General features: G+C 41.9%; 1 protein-coding gene across 1 annotated transcript in view; it reads left to right on the plus strand.

Moving 5' to 3' along the window:
• Positions 1-1,209: 1,209 nt before the first annotated feature.
• The window catches only part of LOC132824766 (ADP-ribosylation factor-like protein 8B-A), a 90,741-nt gene continuing 65,128 nt past the window's right edge, over positions 1,210-26,822 (plus strand). Inside the window, exons 1-2 of the mRNA XM_060839481.1 lie at positions 1,210-1,370; positions 16,837-16,917. Coding sequence (XP_060695464.1) covers positions 1,242-1,370; positions 16,837-16,917 — 210 coding nt within the window. The 5' untranslated portion in view covers positions 1,210-1,241. The remainder of the gene's footprint in view (positions 1,371-16,836; positions 16,918-26,822) is intronic.

Here is a 26,822-nt window from a genome sequence, read left to right on the forward strand (position 1 = left end):
CTTCAGGTACAGAATACATTGAAAAAGATAGTCATTGTTCCAGAGAATTTGAGGAGGACCCGACATTAGGTTCAACTCCTTTATCCTTCTAAACTATTCTGTCCACAAATCTGTTTGATACCATCGTAGTGGGTAGTGTTTATGGCACTCCTCAGAATGAACCCTTTCAGACCCATATGCAAAGTTCAATCACCTAGATTGGTCTTTGAAAAGGTCAGTGCAAATAGAATTAGATTAGATTCCCTACAGTATGGAAACAGGCCCTTTGGCCCAACCAACCTGAAGAGTAACCCACCAAGACCTATTTCCCTCTGACTAATGCACCTAGCACTATGGGAAATTTAGCATGGCCAATTTACCTGACCTGCAGAGCACCCGGAGGAAACCCGAACAGACACGGGGAGAACGTGAAACTTCACACAGTCACCTGAGGCTGGAATCGAACCCGGGACCCTATTGCTGTGAGGCAGCAGTACTAACCACTGAGCCACCGTGCTACCCTCGGATTGGTTGATGGGCTTCCCCTTCTGAATTATTCCACAACATCTAAAACATGTACAGCTAATTAGATACTTAATTAGGTAGACCTTGCAACGTAGGATAGATGGTATGCACTGCACACACATTGATGCCCCATAGTCAACGATGAGGCAAATCAATCTGTTTTTGATGTTGTTTGAATGATAAATAATGGCCAGCACATGGGGGAGAAGTCCAATGCTTTTTAAAATCTGATGTTAGTGGAATCTGTGATTGAGCTGAGGGAGCAGACTGCACCTTGGCTTAGCACCTCCCAAGAAGGTAGCATCTCTGACAGTGCAGCACTTCCTCAGATCTGCAGTTGGAATCTCAATCTAAGCTACGTGCTCAATCTCTTGAATAGTACAACCTTCCAGCTGAGGTTGACAGTTGGAACATTTACAAATAAATGAATTTAAGAATCCTTCGTTTTAAAAGAAATACATGGATTACATTTTCCATTGTTTCATGATTTTAATAAAAAATATGTGCACCTGCTTTCAGTTGTTTAGAGTCTCTTTTTGCATTTATTTGTCTTCTGGAGTGTGCCTAAAGCCGTTGACACTTGGACACATTCTCCTCCCTTTAACTGGGCGCAGCTGATGTTACGCTTCTCTCTTGCTCAGATGTCATATGATCACTGGCTGCGGAGCTGCAGACATAAGGCAAGCTGAAGCTGACTTGGGAGAGCAGCAGAAAGTAGAGAGCTGGAACAAGGGAAGATGAGCATGCTGGTGCTGATTAATAAGTTGCTGGACTGGTTTAAGTCCCTGTTCTGGAAGGAGGAGATGGAGCTGACCCTGGTCGGGCTGCAGTACTCGGGCAAGACGACGTTTGTGAATGTGATCGCGGTAATAGTCAATCTACTTAATCGTGAAGCAGTGCCTAACTGTTTCATTGTGTGTTTGTTAATTATTATTGTTATCATTACTCATCACTTGTCAGTCACCTTTGACCACCAGGAGGGGAAGGAGGCCCTGACTCTAGAGCACAGCCTCTCTTTCTCTCTCTCTTTTCACCTCCCCCTCTACCCTTTACCATTGAAACCACTTCGTGTTCAAACGGAAAGCTTGCAGAGAGCTGGCGCTTTTCTGGATGGGAAGCAAGCACTGGACTGGGTTTCTGTTCTGTGCGGCCTTCCAGGGTTTAGTACCTTGCTCAGGCGTCAGTGAAGAAGAACAGCCCAATTCCCCTCAATTATATATGCCCCTACTAAATCTGTCCTGGAAACAATGTTATCATTTCCACTCTGATTGCATAGTGTAGTGCTTTTGCTGTTTATTCCCGTGCCAAAATTTTACAGCTTTTAGTGGATGTAGATGTACATTTTCCTAGCAGTGTACCCCACCCATCGCTAATGTGATGAGCATCATTTTGTTTGTGTGTACACACATGCACATTATGCTGTCATGTGTGGTCCAATTGATGAGTCACCTGATATTACACAAGCCCTTCCCGGGAAATATGAACAAATCCTGTCAATCATTCACATGTATAACTGATTAGCAACATTGCCAATAATTTTCACTTGGAAATTTGGGGTTGATACTTTTGAGAAGTTAATATTTGCTGCTTGTCCTTTTTCAATATTTAAAAGTCTGCTCTGGCTGTTCAGTGATTTAATTTTTCATAAGTTATGGGAAGAACAATCAGCTTAACAGCAAAAAAAATCCTCTGCTTCCTCAGGAACTTGGAGATTTCTGATATTCTTTATAAAATTTCAGCTGGATGTCAGGGAGAGAATGAATAACGTTCTTTGTACCGCAATGGAAAATTTTTAAATCCATTTTGGAGCAAATTACTTGATGTAACTCATTGTTATTTGCCAAGCAGGTTATGAGAAAGCTCACCTCTGTGTTAAGTATAGGTTGTCATTGGGCAGAATAGTTATTGTAAAACTCTGAATATGATGTTCTGAAAATGCTCCAAAATCCATATTTGCCTGCAGATGCAAAACTTCTTTTCATTTTGGCATACCTTTTTTAGTTCTGTATTTTAAAAAGAGCATATATTTTAAAATATGAAGCTGTGTTGGTGACTGGTTTTTAAAGTTTCAATAAAAATGATGCAATAAGTTTGTCACCTCTCAGTCTGGTTGAAAAAATAAGTCAGAAGGCCTAAAGCATTCTTCCTATTATCTTTGCTTTTGGTTGCGACCTGATCTCCAAATGCTTCCAGGATTTATTTCCAAATCACAATAGCACATTCTATCTTTGTTTTCATAGGCCAGTCCTTTGCTTTTCACCTGCCTCTTGTGGAGATGCTGACTCGGCAGCTAAAAGAAAGATAACCATTTGGTCATTATTCCATATGAGTATGAGTATGACTGTGACTATGGTAAATCTGTTCCTTCTCATTGTGTGCTGCCTTGTTACATAGTTAACCACACACCATTCTCTTACAATATCTTGTCTGTGTCATCCAACTGTGCGGCATTGCCATCACCTGGTTCCACTTCTAATTATTCAGTCTTCGCTGGAGAATGATCAACATTGATTTCCCTCCCATGTCAGGCTCCACCCTTCTGCTGCCCTTCTGTCCAACTTCTCATTTACATGGTGCTTTTCAGTAATTAGATTAGATTCCCTACAGTATGGAAATAGGCCCTTTGGCCCAACAAGTCCACAGAGACCCTCCAAAGAGTAACCCACCTAGATCCATTCCCCTACCCTATATTTACCCCTGACTAATGCACCTAACACCATGGGCAATGTAGCATGGCCAATTCACCTGACTTGCGCATCTTTGAATTTTGGGAGGAAACCAGAGACCCAGAGGAAACCCATGCAGACACAGGGAGAATGTGCAAACTCCACACAGTCTTCTGAGGTGGAAATCAACCCCAGGTCCCTAAAGCTGTGAGGCAGCAGTGCTAACCATTGAGCCACCATGCTGCCCAATACTTAATAATACTTAACACCAATGTTTCCCTGTTGGATGAACAGAATTTCCTGTTAACTGAACCCTGGATATTTGGGGTCAAACACAGACTTGACTCCCTAGTCATTGACTCCACCCCTTTCCTTGGGAGCTCTGTGAGCTTGGACCATGTTGTACACAAACACCTACTTCTGCCTCTAATTTTGACCATCTTCAATCTTTCCTCAGGCTATCTTCTGCAGAAACCCTCATCCACATTTTATTACCTTTTTTTAATTCAACTATTCTAATGCTTGATGGCTGTCTTCCCACTTTGCACCCTTTGTAAATGTGAGGTCATCCGAAATTCAGATACCTATTTCTAAATTAAAGCAAGTGACGTGCCCTGACAAACATACCTGGGCTCCTTGATAAGCCACGTGTTTATTTTCATATCCCTTTCTACTTGTGTGGGGCAGATGTCGTTGTGGTGATAATTTCATTTGGCTTGTCACCTGGTGCTTCTGGTAAATGATCTGGGCCCACTATTGGAAATAGTGAAATTTGGAATTTAAAAGCTAATGTAATGGCGACTACAAAACTTGTTGATGTGTCTCATGTCATAAGAATTGGCTAATGGGCAGGAAACAGTGAGCGGGGATTAGGGGTTTGTCCTCATGCTGGTGACTTGTGACTAGTGGGGTACCACAGGGATCAGGAGAAAGTGAGGACTGCAGATGCTGGAGAGTCATAGTTGAAAAGTGTGGCACTGGAAAACTACAGGAGATCAGGCAACATCCAAGGAGCAGGAGAGTCGACATTTTGGGCACATGCCCTTCTTGATGAAGGGCTTATACCCAAAAATGTCATCTCTCCTGCTCCTTGGATGCTGCCTGACCTGCTGTGCTTTTCCAGCACCACAGGGATCAGTACTGGGACCCCAACTGTTTACAATATATATTAATGACTTGAAGAAGGAAGTGAATGAATGTCCTGTTAAGTATGAGGGTAAAAAAAATTGGCAAATGGCGTATAATGTGGGACAAATGAAGTTCTTCATTTCAGAAGGCAAGACAAAAGAACACTACTATTTAAATAGAGGAAAAACTGCAGAAAATTGCAACACAAAGGGACATAGCGATACTTGTACGTGAAACATAGAAAGCTAGCATGCAGATGAAGAAGGTCATCATGAAAGCTAATGGAATGTTAGCCCTTATTTTAAGGGGGTTGGAGTATAAGAGTCAAAGTTGTACTGCAACTGTACAAGGTATGGGTGAGACCACATCTGGAGTATTGTGAGCAGTTTTAGTCTACTTTGTTAAGGAAAGATAGTTCACTGGAGGCAGTTCAGTGAAGGTTCACTGGGATGATCCCTGTTGTATAAGCAAAGCTTAAGTGGGTTGGGATACTGTTCTGGAGTTTAGAAGAAGGGGAAGTCACCTCGTGGAAACTTACAGGATCCTTTAAAGGGCTTGACCGAGTGAATGTTGAGATGATGTTTCCCCTCATGATAGAATCGAGGGCCAGAGGGGATACTAGTTTAATACTGAGATGAAGAGGAGTTTCTTCTGAGGATTGAGAACCTTTGGAGCTCCAGAGAAACCACAGAGATCTGTGGGGGCAGAGTCCTTGTGTATATTTAAGGATGAGATTGATAAATTCTTGATCAGTAGGGGGAATGAGGGTAATGGGAAAGGGCAGAAAAGTGGGGAATGTTGGATCAGCCATTCTATTAAATGGTGGAGAAAGCTCGAGGGGCTGAATGGCCTACTCCTGTTCCTATTTCTTATGGTCCTTGAGAAAAGAAGCTCTGTTTGTATTTATCTGCTCTGGCCATGTGACTCCATACCAATGCCCTCTGAAACAGTCAAGCAAATCATTCAATTGTATAAGGAAAAGGAACAAAGCCAGATGGAGGAATTAGCATAATCCTAGGATCCAGAAGTGACCGTGGCACGTGAAAGATGTCGAAGGAACAAATACGGTCATAAATTGACAACATATTTTTGTTTCTGTGCATTATATACGCCCTAAATAGTGAATATGACTCCATCCAAATCTATTGCAATGATATGTTATTGTAACAATGCTGCTCCTTTAACAATGTTATGTTGTCCTTTTGATTTTCTTCAGAAGGGGTAGTAAAAGGCCAAGGTGCTATCACGGCAGCCAGCGACTGCTGAAGTCAACAATTGGGAAAGGCTTTTAGGGTTTTTTTAAACAGTTGTACAATGAAAGGGAAGTAGCCAGTTCTTCTAGTTCAGGGATTTTTTTTTTACAGTTTAATTTTAGCAGTTAGAAGTTGCTGAGGATAGAGAAGCAGCTATAGTGAAAAGAGGTTCCATGCTTCAGCAGATGATCCCTGGCTGATCCTCTCTCTGACATCTCTCCTGTAAGAACCTAGGTTTGAACTTACTTTCTCTGCCAAGTGATGTGTTTATAGGGATGTAGCAGGAAATTGGAACAACATCATTAAGTGTCAGTTGGGTTTTCATGGAACATAGAATAATGTATCTTGTGTTATCTTTGTGATTCATTCGGTAGTCTGTAAATACATTCTGTTTATGTTTAAAACTGAGTGGTTTGACTAGCTGCATTGCTCCTGGAATATCTACCTTGCATCTGCCTAAAACAACTAAAAAAAATTAGGATCTGAGCTATCTTCTGAAAATATGAGTGATGAAGGGCTTTTGCCCGAAACGTCGATTTCGCTGCACTTTGGATGCTGCCTGAACTGCTGTGCTCTTCCAGCACCACTGATCCAGAACAAGTATAGTCTGATCAAATGCTTAATAATGCTAAAGGGTTCTGTCTCATATTTTCTTGCTTTATAAACTGATCAGCACTTTGTCTTTTACCTTTTTTTATTTGAAGTATATTGCTAAATGTTGATTTTGAAATTATTTAATTTTTCTTGTGAAATATCGTCTTGTGAAAAACATCCATCAAATTTACGAGCAGAATTATGAATTCTTTTTCTTTTTGAAGGCTTATTTTGGATCTAATTTGTTGATAATAAGTTTGCAATTCTGGCTCACTTTTTGTCATTTGTCATTTTGATTTTCTCTTGATTACTTTTCCCACAATAGCTGATCTACTGTTCTTCCAAGGGTTTCATGGAGACTCATAATGGTCGTATCTAGTCTGATTCTTCAATGTAGGACTGAGAGAGTACTGCTTTGCTTGAGGTAGCTTTTTAGATCAGATGCTAAATGTGGATTCTGTATTCTTGCTTGGCAACTTATGACACTATATACATATACAGTATCTCAGTAGGGGATTTGGCTGTACTGGCCATCTTCAGCTAACCTCATTTTAAGGTACGTTTGAATGATGTTAATTGAACTTTGTCAAGTGTAATTTGACTGTGTAAAACAAGTGGAGAATTGGTACTTTTCTGCTCCCTGCTTGGCCAATTGGCTGCTTATCCGTTCACTTTGACAGGATTGGCTTTTGCATCAATTCCTGATCAAAGATTAAATCATCATAAAATATGGTTGGATAAGCCATTACCTGGCAAGGCCAACGTTTGTTGCCTATCCATTGTTCTTGGACTGAATAGCTTGCTTGGCCATTTCAGAGTGCTGTTAAAAGTAAGCTACGTTGCTGTAGGCCTGACGAGATGAGGATTTCCTTCTCTAAAACACACTAATGACCCAGATGGGCTTTTACAACAATTGATGGTAGTTTCATGGTCACCATTAGCTCTATATTCCAGTTTTTCTTTTCCTTATGAATTGAATTTGAATTCCATTTGCTGCAGGTATGGGATTTGAACTTGTGTTCCCCCCAGAGTATTAAACTGGATTACTAGTCCAATAATTGTAAACACAGGTGATTTTATGAAAGCCTTACTTTGAGAAAGATTACAGATGTGTAACAGCTGTATTATCTATCTGGTCAATGTTGCCTCTCCATGTATAAATGAAGAAGAAGCGACAATGATGGATTTGATTTACTCTGGAAGTGAGTGGGAGAGTCTAAAGAGAGGAGAAGTTAGAAAAAGTCTTTGGGTGTTAGGCTTAGCGGTAGCACTTTCACGTGTCAGAAGGTTGGAAGTTCAAATCACAAATAGGATCTTGTGTGTGTTCTGAGCTGCTATGACAGTGCAACACCCTCTCAGCACTGCACTGCCTGAAGTGCCATCTTTAAGATTGAGGTGTTCAACTGAGCGACAACATCCTCTCTCCAGGTGAACATGAGATATCATGGTGCTGCTTGAAGACAAAGCGTTCTCTCTGGTGTCCTGGCCAATGTTTTGTCTTCAATCCACATCACTAGAATTGATTATATGGCTTTATTGCCTGGGGATTTAAACACCCAGGGGATACTATTTCTTGATATTGCATGGGATAACTCAAATTGATTGAAGGCTGGCATTAGTGATTCTGGGGACCTCTGAGTGAGGCCAAGATGGATCATCCACTCAGCTCTTTTCACCCAAAGACTGTTGCTAATGCTTCCTCTTTTATCTTTTGCACAGCTATGCTGGGGCTCTCCTGTCATGTCAGCATGAGGATACTTGACCTCTAGTGTCCACCATCATTCATAATTGAATTAATAGGACTGCTGAACTATTTGTTGTGGAATAATTTTAGCTCTATCACTTACTGTTAATATTCTTTAGCGCACAAGTGGTACTGAGGTGCCATTTGTAAAAGCCGCAACAAAGTTTAGATGTGCCTGCTCCCTCCAGTACTCTTCTTTGAACCAGTGTTGATTTTCTGGCTTGATGGTAATGGTAGATTAGCAGAGATTTCAGGAAATAAGGTTGCAAACTGTGCAAATTATGAAATAGCCCTAAAGTGTTTTGAGCTCAGTGTTTGTTTATTTTATTTTAAGTTGCTCTAGTGTTTTTGTTTGATTTTCTTCTGAATCTTTCTCCTTCATTGTGGAAGTTTGTCATGTATGAGTCCTGGCAGGGATCTGCTACACTGCTCGTGACGTCATGTTTTTCTGTGTGAGCCTGTTATGTTTGGAGCATTTGTTTAGTGTGCTGAAACAAACTCCTGATTTTCCTCTACTTTCGAGTATTAAGTTTTAATTTGTGCCTGGAAGCCCTTTTGCTTTTGAGCCACTATCACTGCCTACTTGCAGCAATGGATATGCCTTCAGAAAGGATCATTTTGTCTAATTCTTGTGATGTGTACACAATGACTTTTCTTTCTTTGGCTATTTCCACGGTCATGAATGTGAAGATTAATGACTGTGTGTGGTTCAGCAAGCTTTTGATGGACAGACTATATTTACACAGTGAATGACTCTTGTATGGCTGAGAGCAAATGTAGCTATTTTGTACATCACAACCAACTATGCCTCAGGTGGTTCAACATCTATGTACCCCAGTACCAAGGTTACAATCTTTTTGTACTCTGCATTATGTAAAATGCAATCTAGGTGTGGAACTGAAATTTGACTTGGGGACATTTTGAATATTTGCGGTAGAAAAATATTTTGCCCCGAGTTTCCTCAAACACTTGCACCCAAATGTCAATTTTGTTGGTTTTGGGGTCCATTGACTTGAAGCTTTCTCCATCCTTTAAACTCCAGGTTCGAATGTAATGTTTCTGCTGACTGTGACCCCCCCCCCTGGCGGGGGGTAGGGAATCATCATCCAATCCTCTAGGAGACTGACACCTACGACCATAGATGTCCAACATTAATCACTGAACCTGCAGTGACCACTGACCTGTTTCTACTCTTGCTACACTTACTTTAGATATTGTAAATAAACCTGTTCTGAAATATGATGATCTGCCACTGGGAGTTTTGCCTGGGCCTCCTGGCTCAGATAAGGTCATAAGCAACCCTCTTGTAATTTATTTTAAGCTAATATTAACATTCAGCCAGTTGACCAAGTTGGGATGGACCTGTGATCAATAGTATTTGAAGCCAGTTCATTTAGGCCACAGATTACTCATGGTCTCGCTGAATGGTCTTGAGGGGCTCCTGTACCTGTCTCTAAATGTATCCTTATTGATGTAGTGTTAGTTAATTAGCATTAATTTGTTAATCAACTCTCCGCTTTTGCCATAGGATATGAAGAAAAGGGTCTTTCCTTGTAACCTTCAGTCTTACTATCAAGGCAAAATGTTTTTTCTTTATGGACCAGTGTAGCCTTCACCTCAGGAAAACTGGCATATCCAGTGGCTTCTGAATATATGTTTCTGTTGGCATCTTTGGAAGAGACACAAAACACAGTAAGGATCACGAGAGGATTCTTCACTGGCTAACTGTACCTCACACAAGGGAAGATGTGGTTGTTGGGAGGTGATCAGGACAGCCTGAGACTCCATGCAGTAGTTCCTCAGTTGTTTCACAAGTCCAACCAAATTCTCTTGTTTCATCAATGACCGTCTCTCCAAGATATGGTCAGACACTGGGATGTTCGATCATTCCAGTGTACAGTGTTATTTGCCATCTTCCAATAATGCAACAGACATTATCCATTTCAAGCAAGACTGGAGTTGATCAGTCACAATGTTTGTACCAAAAGTGCCAAGTAACTAACATCTCCAGCAAGAACAAATCTGCTTGTTGCACTGAAATTCAATATTGTTGACTCCTTCACTATCAATATTGTTGGGTTACCATTTGAGATGAAACCTAACTGGACCAGCCATAAATAATAACGTGGCTAGAAAAGCAGGTCAGAAGCTAGGAATTCTGTCGAGATTAACTCAACGCCTGAGTCCCCAAAGACTGTCCACCACGTAAAAGGCACAAGTCAAGATTGTGATGAAATACTAGCTACATACCTGGATGAGTGCAAATGGAATTTTGTCCTTCATTGCTATAGGGATTGAGATTAAAAGCAGAGAGGTTATGCTGCAGTTGTATATGGTGCTGGTGAGGCCACACCTGCAGTACTGTGTGCAGTTTTGAGAAAGGATATACAGGCACTAGAGGGGGTGCTGAAGAGGTTCACTAGATTGATTCCAGAGTTGAGGGGGTTGGCTGATGAGGAGGGACTGAGTAGACTGTGATTATATTCACTGGAAAGTGGAGAAATCTTTATCAAAGCAGATAAAAGTTTGAAGAAAATAGGTGAGATAGAAGTTGAGAGGATGTTTCCACTGGTGGGTGAAACTAGGATGAGTAGGCAGAACCTCAAAATTAGGGAGAGCAGATTTGGGACCAAGCTGAGAAGGAACTTCTTTACCTAGCAGCTTGTGAATCCATGGAATTCCCTGCCCACTGAAGTAGTTGAGGCTTTCTCAGTAAGTGTTTTTAAAGCTAATGGATGAGACCTTTTTTTTTGGAGAGTAGGCCACGAAAAGATCAGCCATAATCTTATTGAATGGTGGAACAGGCTCGAAGGGCCGGATGGCCTCCTCTGATTCCTGACTCTTCTATTCTTCTGTTTAGTCTGGTGTGAGGCATAGAGGAGTCTGGTAATATGCCTAAACCTTTTTAATATTTTCTAAGGCTTTTAATTATTTGATTGGAGGCTTTCTTATTGTGTTATAAAAATAATATTTCTGTTTGGAAAAAATTATACAAATAAATATTCTTATGCTTTACTTACTTGAGGAGCAAAATAGAGCCAATATCTTCAGTGTTTGAAAATAGCCATTTGCAACCTGTTGTACTGGGTCAGACAAAATTTGACCCCATACACAACTGAGTTGGTTGTTGGAACTACCTGAGGTGTTTAGAATTCCTTTCCTCCAAAAAGCTGGGTGCAAAGTCTTTTTAAGGTTGAAGTGGGTAAATTCTTGATTACCAAAGGTGAAAGATTATCAGGGGTGGGGTATGCAGAGATGTAGAGTTCAGGTTAAAATCCGATCAGGCATGACCTTACTGAATCCCATGGCAGGCTCAGAGGGCTGAGTGACCTCCTGTTGCTCCTTGTTCATCTATTCATATGTTACTGATTTCCTGCTGTGACAGGATGTGAAAGATGTTTGGAAACTCCATTGTGATCAGTGTCCAACATATCTACAATACCCATTCCACAATGGCATTTATCATGTTTTCCCTTTGATACTACCTTAGCCCCTCAAAATAATGCATTTTCTAACTACTGAGTATCGAATGAAAAGTTGGACTCTTCAGCACCTTTTCCAACATAATGACTTGGTTTTATTTTCCACACCTGGACTTTTTATGTTTAAAAATGCTTTGGGTTTATTTTAATTTCAAAACAAGTCTAATCTTGAATCTCCTTGTTGTGTTACATTTCAATCCTCTCAGTTGGATGCTGTTTGAGTCTGAGGCTTCAGAATACGCCCACTCCCTCTGTTCTCCCATCTCCCACTGATTGCGAGGCCCTGCTTTGTATCAAAATGATGCCAAATTTCTCCCCTCAGCCCGTCTTCACGTCTGCTCTTTCCAGTGGGAGGGAGTGGGCAGTAGCTCATTGAATTCAAACTGGGAGAGAAAACCTCCCACCCTTAATTTCCATTTCCCCAAAGAGGCAAATCCAATTGCGCTGCCCACATTTCACGTTATCAGTACCATTTGCAGGGGTTCCATTGGCAAAGGACCAGCTTTACCACATCAGCATGGTACATCTCGGACTTGCTTAGTACAGGTCAGTTGTTGTGTATTTTGGAGCTCATTGACACCTTACATGGCAATCTTGTTGCCAGGTCACATTGCACTCTCGGACAGGCCATCTCATGTATTGGAATAGGGTGTATCTCCAGGCTCTTCACGTGCTTGCTTGGAGACTCGCACATCTCTCCCTTTTTGCACATTGCTGCTTTGTTTAGAAATGAAAGGCACATCATAGTTCTGTCCTGTCTTGCCTTTTGGTGCAGACAGAAAGCCAGGCTGATAGTCATGTTTACCAATATTGATTAGTCGAAGGGGGTTGATATGTTGTTTTGGCACTAGGATGTCATATCAGTATCATACCTCCAATCTGTAGCAGCTCCTTTTTCAAACAAATGTCCATGTTTGAAAGTTAAAGAGAGGTAGTCCTGATTCCAGTCACAGGGGACAATAGTGAATGAGGGGGTGTTGTCACAGTTATTGAAGGGCAGCATCTGATCTCAGTGCACCAGGTTGGCCCAAGGCCAGTCAGCCACTTGGCATGATCAGGACTGGGGACTTGTACCATTACAGTCCAAGGTCATCTTCTACCTTGCAGGCCGAGTCTGTCAGGATGTGTAGAGTTCAGTCAGGGCTCAACCTCCAGTGATGGCCTGACAGCTTCCTAATGCAAAGGTCACAGCTGCGAGTCTACTTGGGATGCAGAGCAAGTTCAGGAGACCACAATCTTCTGACCCAAATGTCATTTCCACTGGACAAACTGTGTGACCCTGGAGGAGCAAGGGCCAGGCATCTCTATAGTGCCTTGTGTGTGTGGTTCCTCCTCTGGTTGGATACGTACAGTCCCTACCCTGTCCCTTGAGACAAAGGGGTACCTAGAGTGAGGTTAGTGTCCCTCCATCATCCTGTTGTCTCGCTGACGGTACCGATCAGCAGTGGTTAACTGGATGAATTGCAAATCTGAGAGCATCTCCCACACCCGATATGCATTCTATTGGACCTGGCTCTCCATGATGACTGGAAATTTGTCCATGGAGGCCGCCAGACCATGCATACACAGACCAGAGCCAGCACAATACTGATGAACTCATCCATCCCTTAATCCAGTTTACCAAGTGGCTCTGTCAAACCTACTTGCTGTTCCAGCAGTTTGTTGCATTTTTACAAAACGGACAAATGGACAACACCATGGGGTCCTCTTCTGCCTAGGTCTGAGAGGATGTCTGGCTTTCAGCAATCCTCTGAGGGTCAGTGGCCTGGGGCACAACTTCCTTGGCCAGCTGTGGAGATGTGGCATTGATATACTTGCCAGAACGTGTCTGCAAGTCTCATTGAGCTCAAGTACCCACTAAGATGACAGCATCTGAGCTGGTGGCAGGTTCAGGAGATAGCTCTCTCAGTAGGAAGCAACAGCAAGGCTGTGACTTCTTTGTATGAGGTAGTGGAGGAGCTGATGAACAGAGGAGATTGTCTTCCCACAAGACACTTTGGTTGCCACAGGTGCCTGGACAAGACCAGAAATGGGATGAGTTGCACAATTGGGGGTGGAAGTTTGAGTTTAAGAGCATCCACAGTGGTGGTAATGGGACAGTAGCACAGTGGAACACCATGAAGCTGACTAGGTTGCTGGAAATTGGAAATCACTGCATGACCCGGCTTAAGCCTCCCAATAATTTAAAGGTCCTCACCTCATAATGGGTGAGAAGAAGATAATGCCGACCAGACCCCCACACTTTAGTGTGGGCTAATTTTCTCCTGCAGTGAGACAAAGGGAGGGATTGTGTTGCTGGTTAAAGCACAGCAGGTCAGGCAGCATCCAAGGAATAGGAAATTCGACGTTTCGGGCATAAGCCCTTCATCAGGGCTTATGCCCGAAACGTCGAATTTCCTATTCCTTGGATGCTGCCTGACCTGCTGTGCTTTAACCAGCAACACATTTTCAACTGTGATCTCCAGCATCTGCAGACCTCATTTTTTTTACCCTAAAGGGAGGGATTGATTGATTTGGAAATAGTTGCTACATGGAGGAAAGATGGGTGAATTAGTAGAAAGTGCAGAGGGTAGGAAGGATAAGTAGTCTGGGGAATGCAGTGGGTGCGAGGTGCAGCATGCAGTCGTGAGAGCTGCAGACTATTAGTCTCAATGGGTGGTGGGTGCAGTGGCTGATTTTTGAGTGAGTGTGAATCAGCAGAGAGAAGATGATGGCACCAACTGCACCTTCCTATTCTCCGTGGAAACAGCACAGGCCTGGATGGCAACTTCACAGCAGTCTGGCAGGGTCGGGCAGCATGGTTTTCAGGAGAAAGGATGATTCTCCTCCCCAATAGGACCGCCAGGTTCCCATCTGCGAAGCAGGGTTCCAATTGGCTTCTGTAAGACATCCTCTTCACAATTTCTGAGGTACGAACAATGAAGAGCAGTTCCTGGCTCTGTTTGAAGTAGTGCTCAGCTGGAGTTTAAACATTGCCACCAGTGATATGAATGTTGGAAGTTGCTGGCATCTGGGAGCCATCCTTATTCTAGCAAGCAGTTCTACTGTTTGGCTGCTGAGTGCAAGAGACCATGTGACAGCCCTATGGTGCTTACTTAAAGAGGTGAGCAGTGTAAAATTACATGAGAAATGTTGCCTGGACTTTTGTGGAGGGGAACACTTCATAAACTCACATTTTGGCCTCCATTTTAGGAAAATCTTTAACCATTGAATCACTCGTGTCATAAAAGGAAGCTGTTCATCCCATTCGGTTTGTGCCAGCTCCCTGTACAGAAATTCCATTAGTCGCACTCCCTCACTCTATCCCTGTAGCCCTGTGAGTTAATTTCCTTCAAGTGTCCATTCAATTTGCTATTGAAACATGCTGATTGCCGTAGTTTGTAATCTTAGGCAGCGAGTTCCAGATCATGAGCATTAACTGTTTTAAAAACAAATAAGCCTTGCATGAATCCACCCGCACCCATGCCCCACCCTGTTATTTACCCTAAACTTACATCTGCTAGCCTTTGTACTGAGGTCCATAGGAAGAGGTGTGTGTCTGCCTATTGTTTTTGGGCTGGTGAAACACAAATTTGTCTTGGTAATAAATTGTGGCCTTATTTTCATTGGAAATAATTACCACAAATTCTTTGCAGCTGAAGATACCTTGTACAGGAAAGCTAGTGCTAGTTTCTTTGGAATCCTTCAAATGGCAACATTACTTGGGAGTCCATTTGGCTTATCACTGCTGTATGGCTGCTTGCACCACATTAGAATGGTTCAACTTAATCCAGCCCTGCTTTATCAGTGTTTAATATTTTTCTTTTCCCACAAAATGTTGATCTAATTTTCTTCTCAGCCCTGATTTCAGTTTCGCTCCTTACTCATTTCGAAGCGGTTGCTCTTTCGTGGATGAGGGTATCGCTCGCTAGCCCAACACTTATTGACCATTCCTAATTGCCCAAGAGTCAACAAAATTGCTGTGATTCTGGAGTCATGTGACAAGGATCACAATTTCCTTCCCTGAAGGACAGATGGGTTTTTTCCAACAATCAACAATGGTTTTGTGGTCATTATCAGACTCTTTAATCGCAGATTTTTATTTAAGTCCAATTCTACCATCTTAATTTTATTCATTCATGGGTTGTGGGCATTGCTGGCTAGGCCAGCGTTTACTGCCCATCCCTAATTGCCCAGAGGGCAGTTAAGAGTCAGCCCCAGTACTGTGGGTCTAGAGTCGCATGTCGGCCACAAAAGATGAGGATGGCAGTTTCCTTCCCTAAAGGACATTAGTGAACCAGGTGGGTTTTTCTGACAATCAGCAATGGATTCATAGTCATCATTAGATCCCTAATTCCAGAATTATATTTTTGTTTAATTCAAATTCTACAATCTCCTGTGGTGGGATTTGGACATAGGTCCTCAGAACGTTATCTGGATCTCTGAATTAGCAGTCCACCGATCATCCCACTAGGCCATCGCTTCCCCTAACTTGAATAATCCCTTGAACAAAGTTCTTTCAGCTGACTCTTTTTTTTTTGCGTCTTTATTGTATTCGTTGCTCCCGATGCGGTCTCCTCTACATTGGGGAGACTGGACGCCTCCTAGCAGAGCGGTTTAGGGAACATCTCCAAGACACCCGCACCAATCAACCACACTGCCCCGTGGCCCAACATTTCAACTCCCCCTCCCACTCTGCCGAGGACATGGAGGTCCTGGGCCTCCTTCACCGCCACTCCCTCACCACCAGACGCCTGGAGGAAGAACACCTCATCTTCCACCTCGGAACACTTCAACCCCAGGGTATCAATGTGGACTTCAACAGCTTCCTCATTTCCCTTTTTTCCCGCACCTCATCCTAGTTTCAAACTTCCAGTTCAGCACTGTCCCCATGACTTATCCGACCTGCCTATCTCCTTTTCCACCTATCCACTCCTCCCTGACCTATCATCTTCATCTTCTCCCCCATTGTACTCTATGCTACTCTCTTCCCCACCCCCAACCCCCCCCAAGTTTATCCCTCCATGCTTCAGGCTCTCTGCCTTTATTCCTGATGAAGGGCTTTTGCCCGAAACGTCGATTTTACTGCTCCTCGGATGCTGCCTGAACTGCTGTGCTCTTCCAGCACCACTAATCCAGAATCTGGTTTCCAGCATCTGCAGTCATTGTTTTTACCTCTTTTGCGTCTGTTGCCTATCTCAAACGAATGTTTGTGTGTAAAATAACCACTCGTGTCTTTTTCAGATCATCTGACCGGTTTAAGCTTGATGCTGGCATTAGAATGCCTGAGAGGGGAGATATTCTCTTTCCTAACATTAATACTGTGGTTATGCACAAAAAGAGCCTTTGATTTTCTTTGAAGAATCGAGCTGAAGACAGCACAAATATCCATCCTTTTTCTAAAATGTTTGACTAGATATGTACTAGTGGTCTTGCCTTAATATAAATATGAATATTGAGACTGATATTTCTTTTTTTTTGTGTAGTCTGGTCAGTTCACTGAAGATATGATTCCAACTGTGGGTTTCAATATGAGAAAACTAACAAAAGGAAATGTCACCATTAAGGTAAGCTGCAGGATCAATGTCTACAAATGACAGCAGCTATTTCTGTGTATATAAACATCATAGGATTTTACTAATATACTGTAATGATCTTTAACTCTCTATCTTTTCCACCAATGGTTCACTTCATTTCAAGAAATGTAATCTGTTCTTGTTCTTATGGTTTCCAAAAAGAATTTAGTGAGTGCTTAATTGGGTAACCAAAGCTGTAGGATGTGTTCAGGTGAAATTAATCTTGTCTTCACAGGATTCACATTCTGGAAAGCGTCTGCTTATTGAAAATCCCATACCTGTAAAATATGCTTCGTGTGTTTATTTGCAGTTACCTGGGGGCCTGAGGATAGTGTGACTCTTGTCACTTGGATTGTTTTTTGTGTGTTTGTTTTATAATTTCAGTCTCTTCCATTTTGTACCTCTGCAATACTTGGAACTGAACTAGTGGAGCGCGAGCAACATATTTGCTTTGTTTGTAGTGCAGATGCAGAGGCATGTTCCTCATGACACCAGTGAGAGTGGCATTGGATCATCTGGTGACATGTCTAATCCATTCTGATAAGTTAAATAGCATCTGAAGTGAACTTTGTGCAGCCAGATGCATTTTACAAAGCCAAGTGTAACAGCTGGGTGACTGCACAATTGAAAGACACCTCTGTTTCGGGAAGATTTAATTTGCTTGAAATTTGAGAAAATTGCTGAAACAGAACTGCTTTGTAAGAACATGTATAAATTGGAATAGCATTTGGGCATAATAACTTTAAATTGTATAAAGATGAGTGCTTATCTTTCAATCCTGAATTCTAAAGATGATATCATTTCAGCAAACACAAAATTGAAGCTTGGAATTTTTTTTGCTGTAATGTATTGCTGTCTCTTACACCAGCACATTGTCCTGCGTGGTTACAAGGTCATGGAGCATCATCAGTTTTCCGATACAGTTACAATTTTCAGAATGTTAAAGAATTTTAAAGACATTTCCTGTCACTGCTTCTGGATTTCTTGGTGTTTTACCTTACACTTTTCAGTTTTGATGTTGTCATTCTCCATGCCTTTTCATGAGGATTTCTCATTAATATTTAATGCCAGCCTTCACATGAAGTGAAATCTTTAGTGTTGGCATAAAATGGCAGCAACATCAGCTCATGGTAGTGTCGGTTCAGACCGAGAAGCCACAGTATAAGAAATTTGAATGAAGCGCCCTGTACAGACATGTGAGCCACACCACACCCCCCTCAACTTTTAACTGCTTCAATGAACTTGGAAGGAATGGAGAATGGAGACTAGTCTAAATCCAGTCCAGCACAGGAGAGAAGTGGCAGGCCGGAGCCCGGAGTGGGATGCAGTTCAAGCTTGGTTCAGCCTGGGAGCTGTGTCCAGGAGAAGGGTCCCGGAGACAAGTGCCTGGAGCCAGTGAGGCCTCATGTTCTGTAACTTGCTGAGCACAGTCTTCGTGAAAAGGATGATAATTTGAGTACTTTTTAAAGATACTACTTATTCTGAACTTTCAGTAAGTCAAGTACTCTTTAAAACCTTGTACTCCTATGCTAAACATTTTTATTTTACTTTAAGTGTTTGTCACAGAATTGAAAAGAGTATCTGTACCTAGGTACCCAGTACCTAAAATGGAACCAAGGCAGTGACATTACAAACTTTTGACTGCACTCATTCATGTGCATGTGACAATAAAGGGTATTCTATTCTTTAGTAATTCTCGTACAGCTACAGGGAGGGGGAGAAGTTAATGATAGCTGAAATGGAGATCTGAAAACCACACTCAGAACATTAGACATAACAATTGAATAAGCGGAAATGAAGATTGATCAGCTGGGAGAGAGTAAAACTGTTTAGATCCAATTATATATTGATTGTGTGCAAGTACTATGACCAGGAAATGTTGATTTTTGTATCCGCCAACTATTCGCAATAGGTAGAGGATAAACTCTATTTTTAATTGTATTGACTTGGACATTTTTACATGTTTGCAAATGAGATGTCTATGGGATGATTGTACCAGATGAAATGCATCCCTTTCACTTAAAAAAACAAAGGGATAATAATACTAATTGCATCTTTCTTAAAGAGCAGTGCATAAGGGGTAGAAAATGGCGAGCTTTATTGTGATCAAATGATCACTTTAGTTTTCAGAAATCAGTAGCAATGTCTTAATAGAGAACACCAGCCTTGCTTATTGTCAGTGAGTTAAGGAATCGGAGATTGACACTTTATCAGCAATGTAAGGTAGTCTGTCCACTTGCTTTCTCGACCCATATTCCAGTTCCCCTCCTCACTTTCTGCTGGATCCCAGCAGGATCTATAAACCAAAATAATCTTATTGAACACTCTCAAAATTGAGAAATTACCAACAAGATTCCACTTTTTGTAGTTTTTACTTTAATGTGTCTTGGACCCAATGAGAATTAAACATGAATGAACAGGCAAATGACACTTCAGCTAAAAGCATAAATTTCACTCTAAATAGTTGATTCAACAACTATGCCTGTGTTGCACAAAACATTCTCCTACAGCATGTATTCTACCACAGTGCTCCACAAAATGCTGTTTCATGGGGGGGTAAGTCAGGAGTTCTAGGAGAAAGTGAGGACTGCAGATGCTGGAGATCAGAGCTGAAAATGTGTTGCTGGAAAAGCGCAGCAGGTCAGGCAGCATCCAAGGTGCAGGAGAGTCGACGTTTCGGGCATGAGCCCTTCATTCCTGAAGAAGGGCTCATGCCTGAAACGTCAACTTTCCTGCACCTTGGATGCTGCTTGACCTGCTGCGCTTTTCCAGCAACACATTTTTCAGTTAAGTCAGGAGTTCTGTTTGACATCCTTCACCTCCTGAGTTTCACAGGTACGTTAATTGTCAGAATGGCACACTTCATTTCACCATCCTCCTTTTCCCTTTGGTCATGTCTGTCCTGATGGCATAGCTCTCCAGAGTTCCTTGTTAACTAGCCAACCAATGATGCCCTGGTTTATGGTTTAGCTATTCCTGGGAAGCACCCATCTCTTCAACGTCTGAGCTATTGACATAGCTTTCCAGGTCTTTAAGTTTCTGAGCCAGCTTGCACAGTGCTTCTAAGAGCTCTTGTTTCCCTTTCAAACAATATCCTTCAGCTGCTCAGCTTGTAGCTATCCTTTGCTTCTGTTTGTCAGATGCAAAAAAAACTGCAGTTGCTGGAATCCAAAGTCGTCGAGCAGGAGGCTGGAAGAACAAAGCAAGCCGGGCATCATCAGGAGGTGGAGAGATCAATGTTTCCTGAATGGTTATACCCAAAACTTTGACTTCACCAACTCCTGATGCTGCCTGGCTTGCTGTATTCTTCCAGTCTCCTGCTTGTCTACTGTTTTGCTTGTCCGATGGCTTATTTTTCAACTTGTGTCCTGTTGTAGGTCAGAAATCCCCATGTCTTATGAAAGACCTTCTGGTGCTAATGTTTTTTTTGATATTTGAAGGTTCTGCGAAAGGACTGAGGAAGGTATGCATTTATTTTTGTTAAAAGGTCACTAAAAGAGCATGGACGTACCGCTAAGGACGTTGGAAGTCACATGACAAGCTGACTGCTCCGAATTGTTTACTGGAAATCATATATCGGAGTTATGATTGTATGGAATTGTTTCTTTATTTTTGAGATTTTAAGAGTTCGATTTGGTGTGTAGTCTGCTGTAAGAAGTCACCCAAACCATCCTCTTCCACATACTTTGGAAAGACTGCTCTGAATCCAGTGAGAGAGCTAGAAGCTGAAACATCTGCTACTTCTGAGAATCCTCCAGAAAGCTCCCTCTCAACATCTCCTGAATGACTGGCATCTGTAGAAATATTAGATGTAATCTCATGTGTCTGGTGACTAGCATCTATGGGTCAGTGACACCAGTCTACATGGACAGGAATGCCAGACTGAAAGTTGTCTGGAACCTTCAATATCTATCTTTCACTTCAAGAACCAACCACTATTTGGCCACAGTTTTTTTTTCTCTAGACCTAATCTCTGCAGAGGGTGTGTGTGTGTCATGTATTTTACACGGTACATTCCAAAACAGTGTTAATAAATTTTGCATCTTAATTGAATAGGCTTCCTTTTTTTTTCTAAAATGATACAAAGAGAACTTCTTAAGATTGCAAACAAACTGCTGAGTTCATTATGTTCAAGATTGTTAATTATAGGGTATATGTGAAAGTTCTCATGGTGCAAATTAGGCAGAGGATGAAGAACGTCTAATGCTTCACAGGGGAGGGTAGAGGGAAGGAGAGGAGATGTAGTGTGGTGACTGGCTGAATTGCCTTTAGATAAAATGTTGGTTTCAACTCCGACTCTGTTGTGTAATCCACATTTGTTTTTCATGAAACCTGGCCAACATGCAAAGGTCAGGTTATGTCTGCCATTTTAAGTAAGTGCTTTTGTTTTTTTGTGTATGAAAGGTATTGGATCAGCAGATGGAATTCTAAATAAATAGTTCATACTTTGAATTATTGTGGCACAAATTATTTCAGTCAAAAGTAACAAGTATTGGAATTTACAGTCCTATATTAGAGTTCAAAACCACTTGTAGCTGTCAAACAAATTATAAAATGGAAGGCACCCCACTATGGTAATGGATGATTGTGACACTAATCATGCAGCACTAATCCAGTCATAAATCTTCAAACTTTTTTTTTAGTTTTAATACCTCTAGGTATTGTTGACAAAATTTAAACAGCCGCACATCTAACTATCTTGACACTTCTAACCGGTCCTTTTATCCACATCCTTCAGACACGTTTTGACAGGTACTTCTGCCAATTTTGAGAGTTGATTTTGAAAGATCGGACACTTGCAATTAGCTCATTGTTTATGTACACTTTTTTATGCTTGCTTTTATCAATCACCAAGGACACCGCAAAAAGATTTTGTATGGAGCTAGTTCATGATTTAACTAACTTGCAAACTCCACAACTTGAAGATCTGTGAAACTCAACTCATCCTGCCTCCAATCCTACCAATTAGTGATGCCAACTTTGGGGACAGGATGTCCGGTTTCTAATTACTTTCAGCAACTTTAATGATCAAGCCTGCCTTTGTGTGGAACCATAGGAGATACTAAATGAGTATTATACGTAAGTGTTCACTGTGCAGAAGGATATAGAAGATGGAGAATGTGTGGAAATAACTAGCAACATCTTGTAAAATGTCCATGTTGCAGAGGAGCTGGTGCTGAATGTCTTAAAATGTGTAAAGGTAGATAAATCTCTAAGATCTGATCAGGGGTACCCTAGAACTCTGGGAAGCTAGGGAAGTGATTGCTGGGCCCCTTGCTGAGATATTTGTATCCTCAATAGTCACAGATGAGGTGCTGGAAGACTGGAGGTTGGCAAACATAGTGGCACTATTTTTAAGAAAGGTGGTTAGGAAAAGCCAGAAAGCTATAGATCAGTTAGCCTGACGTCAGTGGTGGGTAAGTCGTTGGAGGGGATCCTAAGGAACTGGATTTACATGTATTTGGAAAGGCAAGAACTGATTAGGGTTTGTTGACATGGATTTGTGCATGGGAAATCCTGCCTCTCAAACTTCTTTGAGATTTTAAAGATGTAATGAAGAGGACTGATGGTGGAGCAGAGGACATGATCTATATGGATATCAGTAAGACATTCAATAAGGTTGACTGGTTAACAAGGTTAGATCTCATGGAATACAGGGAGAACTAGCCATTTGAAGATAGAACTGGCTGAAAAGTAGAAGACAGAGGGTAGTGGAGCAGGGTTGTTTTGCAGACTGGAGGCCTGTGACCTGTGGAGTGCCACAAGGATCGGTGCTGGGTCCACTTCTTTTCCTCATTTATATAAATGATTTGGATGTGAGCATAAGAAGTATAGTTAGTAAGTTTGCAGATGACCCCAAAATTGAAGGTGTAATGGACAGCAAAGAGTTACCTCCGAGTACAACAGGACTTTGATCAGATGAGCAAATGGGCTAAGGATTGGCAGATGGAGTTTACTTTAGATAAATGTGAGGTGTGTGTGTTTTGGAAAGACCAATCCGGTCAGGACTATTTACACTTAATGGTAAGGTCCTAGGGAGTGTTGCTGACCAAAGAGACCTTGGACTGCAAATTCATGGTTCCTTGATAGTGGAATCGCAGGTAGATAGGATAGTGAAGGCATTTGGTATGCTTTCCTTTCTTGGTCAGTGTGTTGAGTAGAGGAGTTGGGCTGCACAGGGCATTGGTTAGGCCACTTTTAGAAAACTGTTCAGTTCTGATCCACCTACTATTCGAAGGATATTATAAAACTTGAAAGGGTTCAGAAAAGATTTGCAAAGAGATTGGAGTTATAGGGAGAAGCTGAATACACTGGGGTTATTTTCCCTGCAGCGTTGGAGGCTAAGGGATGACCTTTTTATAGAAGAGTAAAAAATCATGAGGGACATGAATAGGATAAATAGACAAGGTCTTTTCCCCAGGATGGGGGAGTCCAAAACTAGACAATATAGGCTTAAATTGAGAGGGGAAAGATTTTAAAAAGGGTCTAAGGGGCAACTTTTTCATGCAGAGGGATGGCGCTTGTATGGAATGAGCCGCCAGAGGAAATGGTGGAGGCTGGTACAATTACAACATTTTAAAAGGCATCTGGATGGGTATACGAATAGGAAGAGTTGAGAGAGATTTGGCCCAAGTGCTGACAAGTTGGACTAGAGTAGATTAGGATATCTGGTCAGCATAGGCGAGTTAGACCAAAGGTTCTGTGTCCATGCTGTAGAGGTCTATAACTCTATTTGTTTCCTATTGGAAAGAGTCTCAAATTAACAATAATCTGAGCCTTTTAAAACATTTAATGACTAATTAAGTTCTGGACACCTCTCCATCATTTAAGACCATTTATGTTCACTTCCCTAATAGCACTCAGTTCTGACCTTCCCTCAGTTTATCTGCTCCTGAAAGCCTCTTTGATACCCATTGCTACTTAGAGACTTGGCTATTCCAAAGTGCTCTGTGCTGACTTCCCATCCTGTTATGTGTGAAGTTGTGATCAAAATCTCTGCTGAATGTACCCTTACTCATACCATGTCCCATTCATCAAAGATCCTACTGCTTGCTGACCTCACTTGGCCTATGGTCAGGCAACCCCTCCAATTTAAAATGTTTCATCCTTGTTTTCAAATTCATTCAGGATTTTGCCCCTCCCTATTTCTATAATACTTCAGCTGAAGTCTTCAAGTTTTCTGAATTACTAGCTTGTGGGACATTGATTTTAAAATTTGCCTGCTAAGGGTCTCCGTCCTAAGATTTTAGAATTATTTCCCAAAACCTTCACTCCACTTCACCAGATCTCTCAGTAGGTTTCAAAGGAGCATCTTAAAAGATACACCTTTGAAACCTACTGCTTTTACCAAGTTTTTAATCATCTGTCCTGACTGCTTCTGTGTTAAACCCCGTGCTTGATGTTAAACCTTGATTATTGACATTCTTAACTCATTGGGATATTCTACTGAGTTAGAGGAACTAAATAATTGCAAATTGTTGTTACTGAATTGTGAAAAACGATGTTAATACTACAGAGGTACCTTTAATTATCCGAAGGACACAGGTGGGTCGTATTTCGTTTGGTTAACTGAATTCCAGATAATCGAATGCCGATAACCTAGTTTAGCTGAACTTCGGGATCTTGCTGGATAATTTGATATTTGAATGCCAGATAATCCAAGTTCCTCTGTAAATAGTGATAGCTTGGCCAGGGATCTGTGTATTTGTAGCCTAAGGATTGCAAGTTGGTAGGTACTATATAATCATCTTGAAAAGTTAAATGTTATTCGTTTAGTGTCACAGTTAGATTGCTTTGTACTGTGCTTCATTATATTTATGTGGACGATCAGGCATTTGAATTGAACTGATCGGTTTTAATTTTCTAAATCCAATAACGGGTAAAACCTTTCAATCCACGTGGGGAGGATACAAACCATTAATAATGGTCTAGTTAGGATTTTTTTTCCATAATCCAGCACTGACATAATCCAGGCAAGAAGTGGCATTGTGCTGTGGGAGCTAGTTGGAAGAAGGCCTTTGTAGTGATTGGAACAGGGCCAGATGGATCTCGTGAACTGAGATTTTTGATTGGCTGAGATTAACAATGCCAAACATGGAGCCTTGGCTGACAGACAGCTATAAACAGGAGATTTACATTAGAGCCTGGGTGTCCTCGGAGAAGGAGCATGCGGTGTCCGCCAACACCCTGGACTAGTTCAGGGAGAGGTGGGCACCGCAGGGAGTGGAGTGCATTATTTTCCTCCCCAACTCTATTTTGATTTAACTCCTGCCCTGCCCTTCATTGTTTGATCATGCAGTCTTGCCCTTTTGCTGTGAAAGGGCACTGCTTGTCACTGGCCACTCTGGTTTCCTTTCTTCCTGGTGGTGGAAACTCAAAGATTCGTGCACCTCGTGTCTTTCACGGTGTCTCATATCTGCGCACACACAATGTGGGTGCTGGGGAAAAAAATAAGCACTACCGCAGTTAGGCGGTAGTGTGGGGGTAATAGAAAGAAAAAGAAAACCAACCTGAGGAACTCTTGAACTTGAAAATGACATCAGCCAGTGAAGGAGAAAAAAATAATCCAATAGGAGCTTCAGAGAGTCCCTGATTCTAAGGATCAGCTCTGAGCTGGCTGGACAGAGCCCATGCACTGTACACATGTAAATAAAGTGATCTGGTGATGGGATACCAGCCTATGTGTAGTTATTTCCCCTTGAATTTCCAGGCATTTAATGAAATGCTTTATCTCTCATATGCGACAAAGAGGGAATCAACAGTGAGTTGGCCACGATCTGAGTTTCTGGTTGAGCACATGCAAGCGTTGTCTTCATGTCGCAGGTCGATGGCGGAGTTTGGAATGAGTTTTTTTTTTGTTTTAAACTGAAAACAGCAATGGTTGAGCAGTTGTTCCTCTGTCCAGTAGATTATTCCATGCCTATGGGTAATTTTGCTAGGGCGCGGTGCAGTATTACCAAACTTTACCATCCAAAACAGAGAAGAGAGCTGGCACAAGAAGCATTTTTGCAGAAGTCCAGCATCTTTGTCGACTCTTGGAAGACCCTGACGAGTGACCGACCAAAATGGAGAAAGGTTACTCAGACTGGCACTGAATGGATCGAGAGACTTAATCAGAAACATGCAAAGGAGGTCAAAGTTTAGGAAAGAGTGTATAAAACTGAGCTACTGATCTAGCTGACCCTTCAAGTGCTGCATACCCTATGCCTGACAGAGTTGCAGATCACGCATTGAACTTCTCAGACACCTGAGAGTTTATTGGACTGGAATGGAAGCAAATCATCCTCCATCCTGAGGGATTGCCTGTGAAGTGGGTTGTTCTCAAAAGATTTCCTATTAAATGGATTGTTTATGTCATCCCTTATGTACCAATCACTGTATTCTACATTCTAATGAGCACCCCATGGGATCAATGCTTCCTGCCTGCTATTGCTGTAGGAAACTAGGTGTTACAGCTTTGTGGACAGAAATGCTGCACCCATCTTGTGAAGCCAGGTATTTTCTCCTGGACACTGTTTATTTCCTGAAGTGAGATTGAGTTTAGGGACAAAGCAAATCAGGAAATAGCATTAAACTTGGAAGATGGCTGAATTGGAGGCAGAAAGCCTGTTACAATGAAAGAAAGCAGAAAGATGGCAGCGTGAATTGGGGGAGAAGAGTTTCGTGGGCAGTGGAGGGGCAGATAAGTCAATGTGACTGACAGCAGGAGGGAATGAAGTGTCAACTGAGGGAAGATCACTTCAAGAGAGGAAGGACAAAAATATTCTCCTTCCCGATTTTGGTCGTGTTGAAAGGATAGCTAAATAGCATGTGTCAATGCAGTTTGACAGTTTTTCTGATGGAAATGAGCATTTCTGCAGTGCGGGTGTTGCAGGATTAGCATACCTATGAGTTAA

The sequence above is a fragment of the Hemiscyllium ocellatum genome, chromosome 19, assembly GCF_020745735.1.
Source record: "Hemiscyllium ocellatum isolate sHemOce1 chromosome 19, sHemOce1.pat.X.cur, whole genome shotgun sequence".
In the NCBI taxonomy this organism is placed as follows: domain Eukaryota; kingdom Metazoa; phylum Chordata; class Chondrichthyes; order Orectolobiformes; family Hemiscylliidae; genus Hemiscyllium; species Hemiscyllium ocellatum.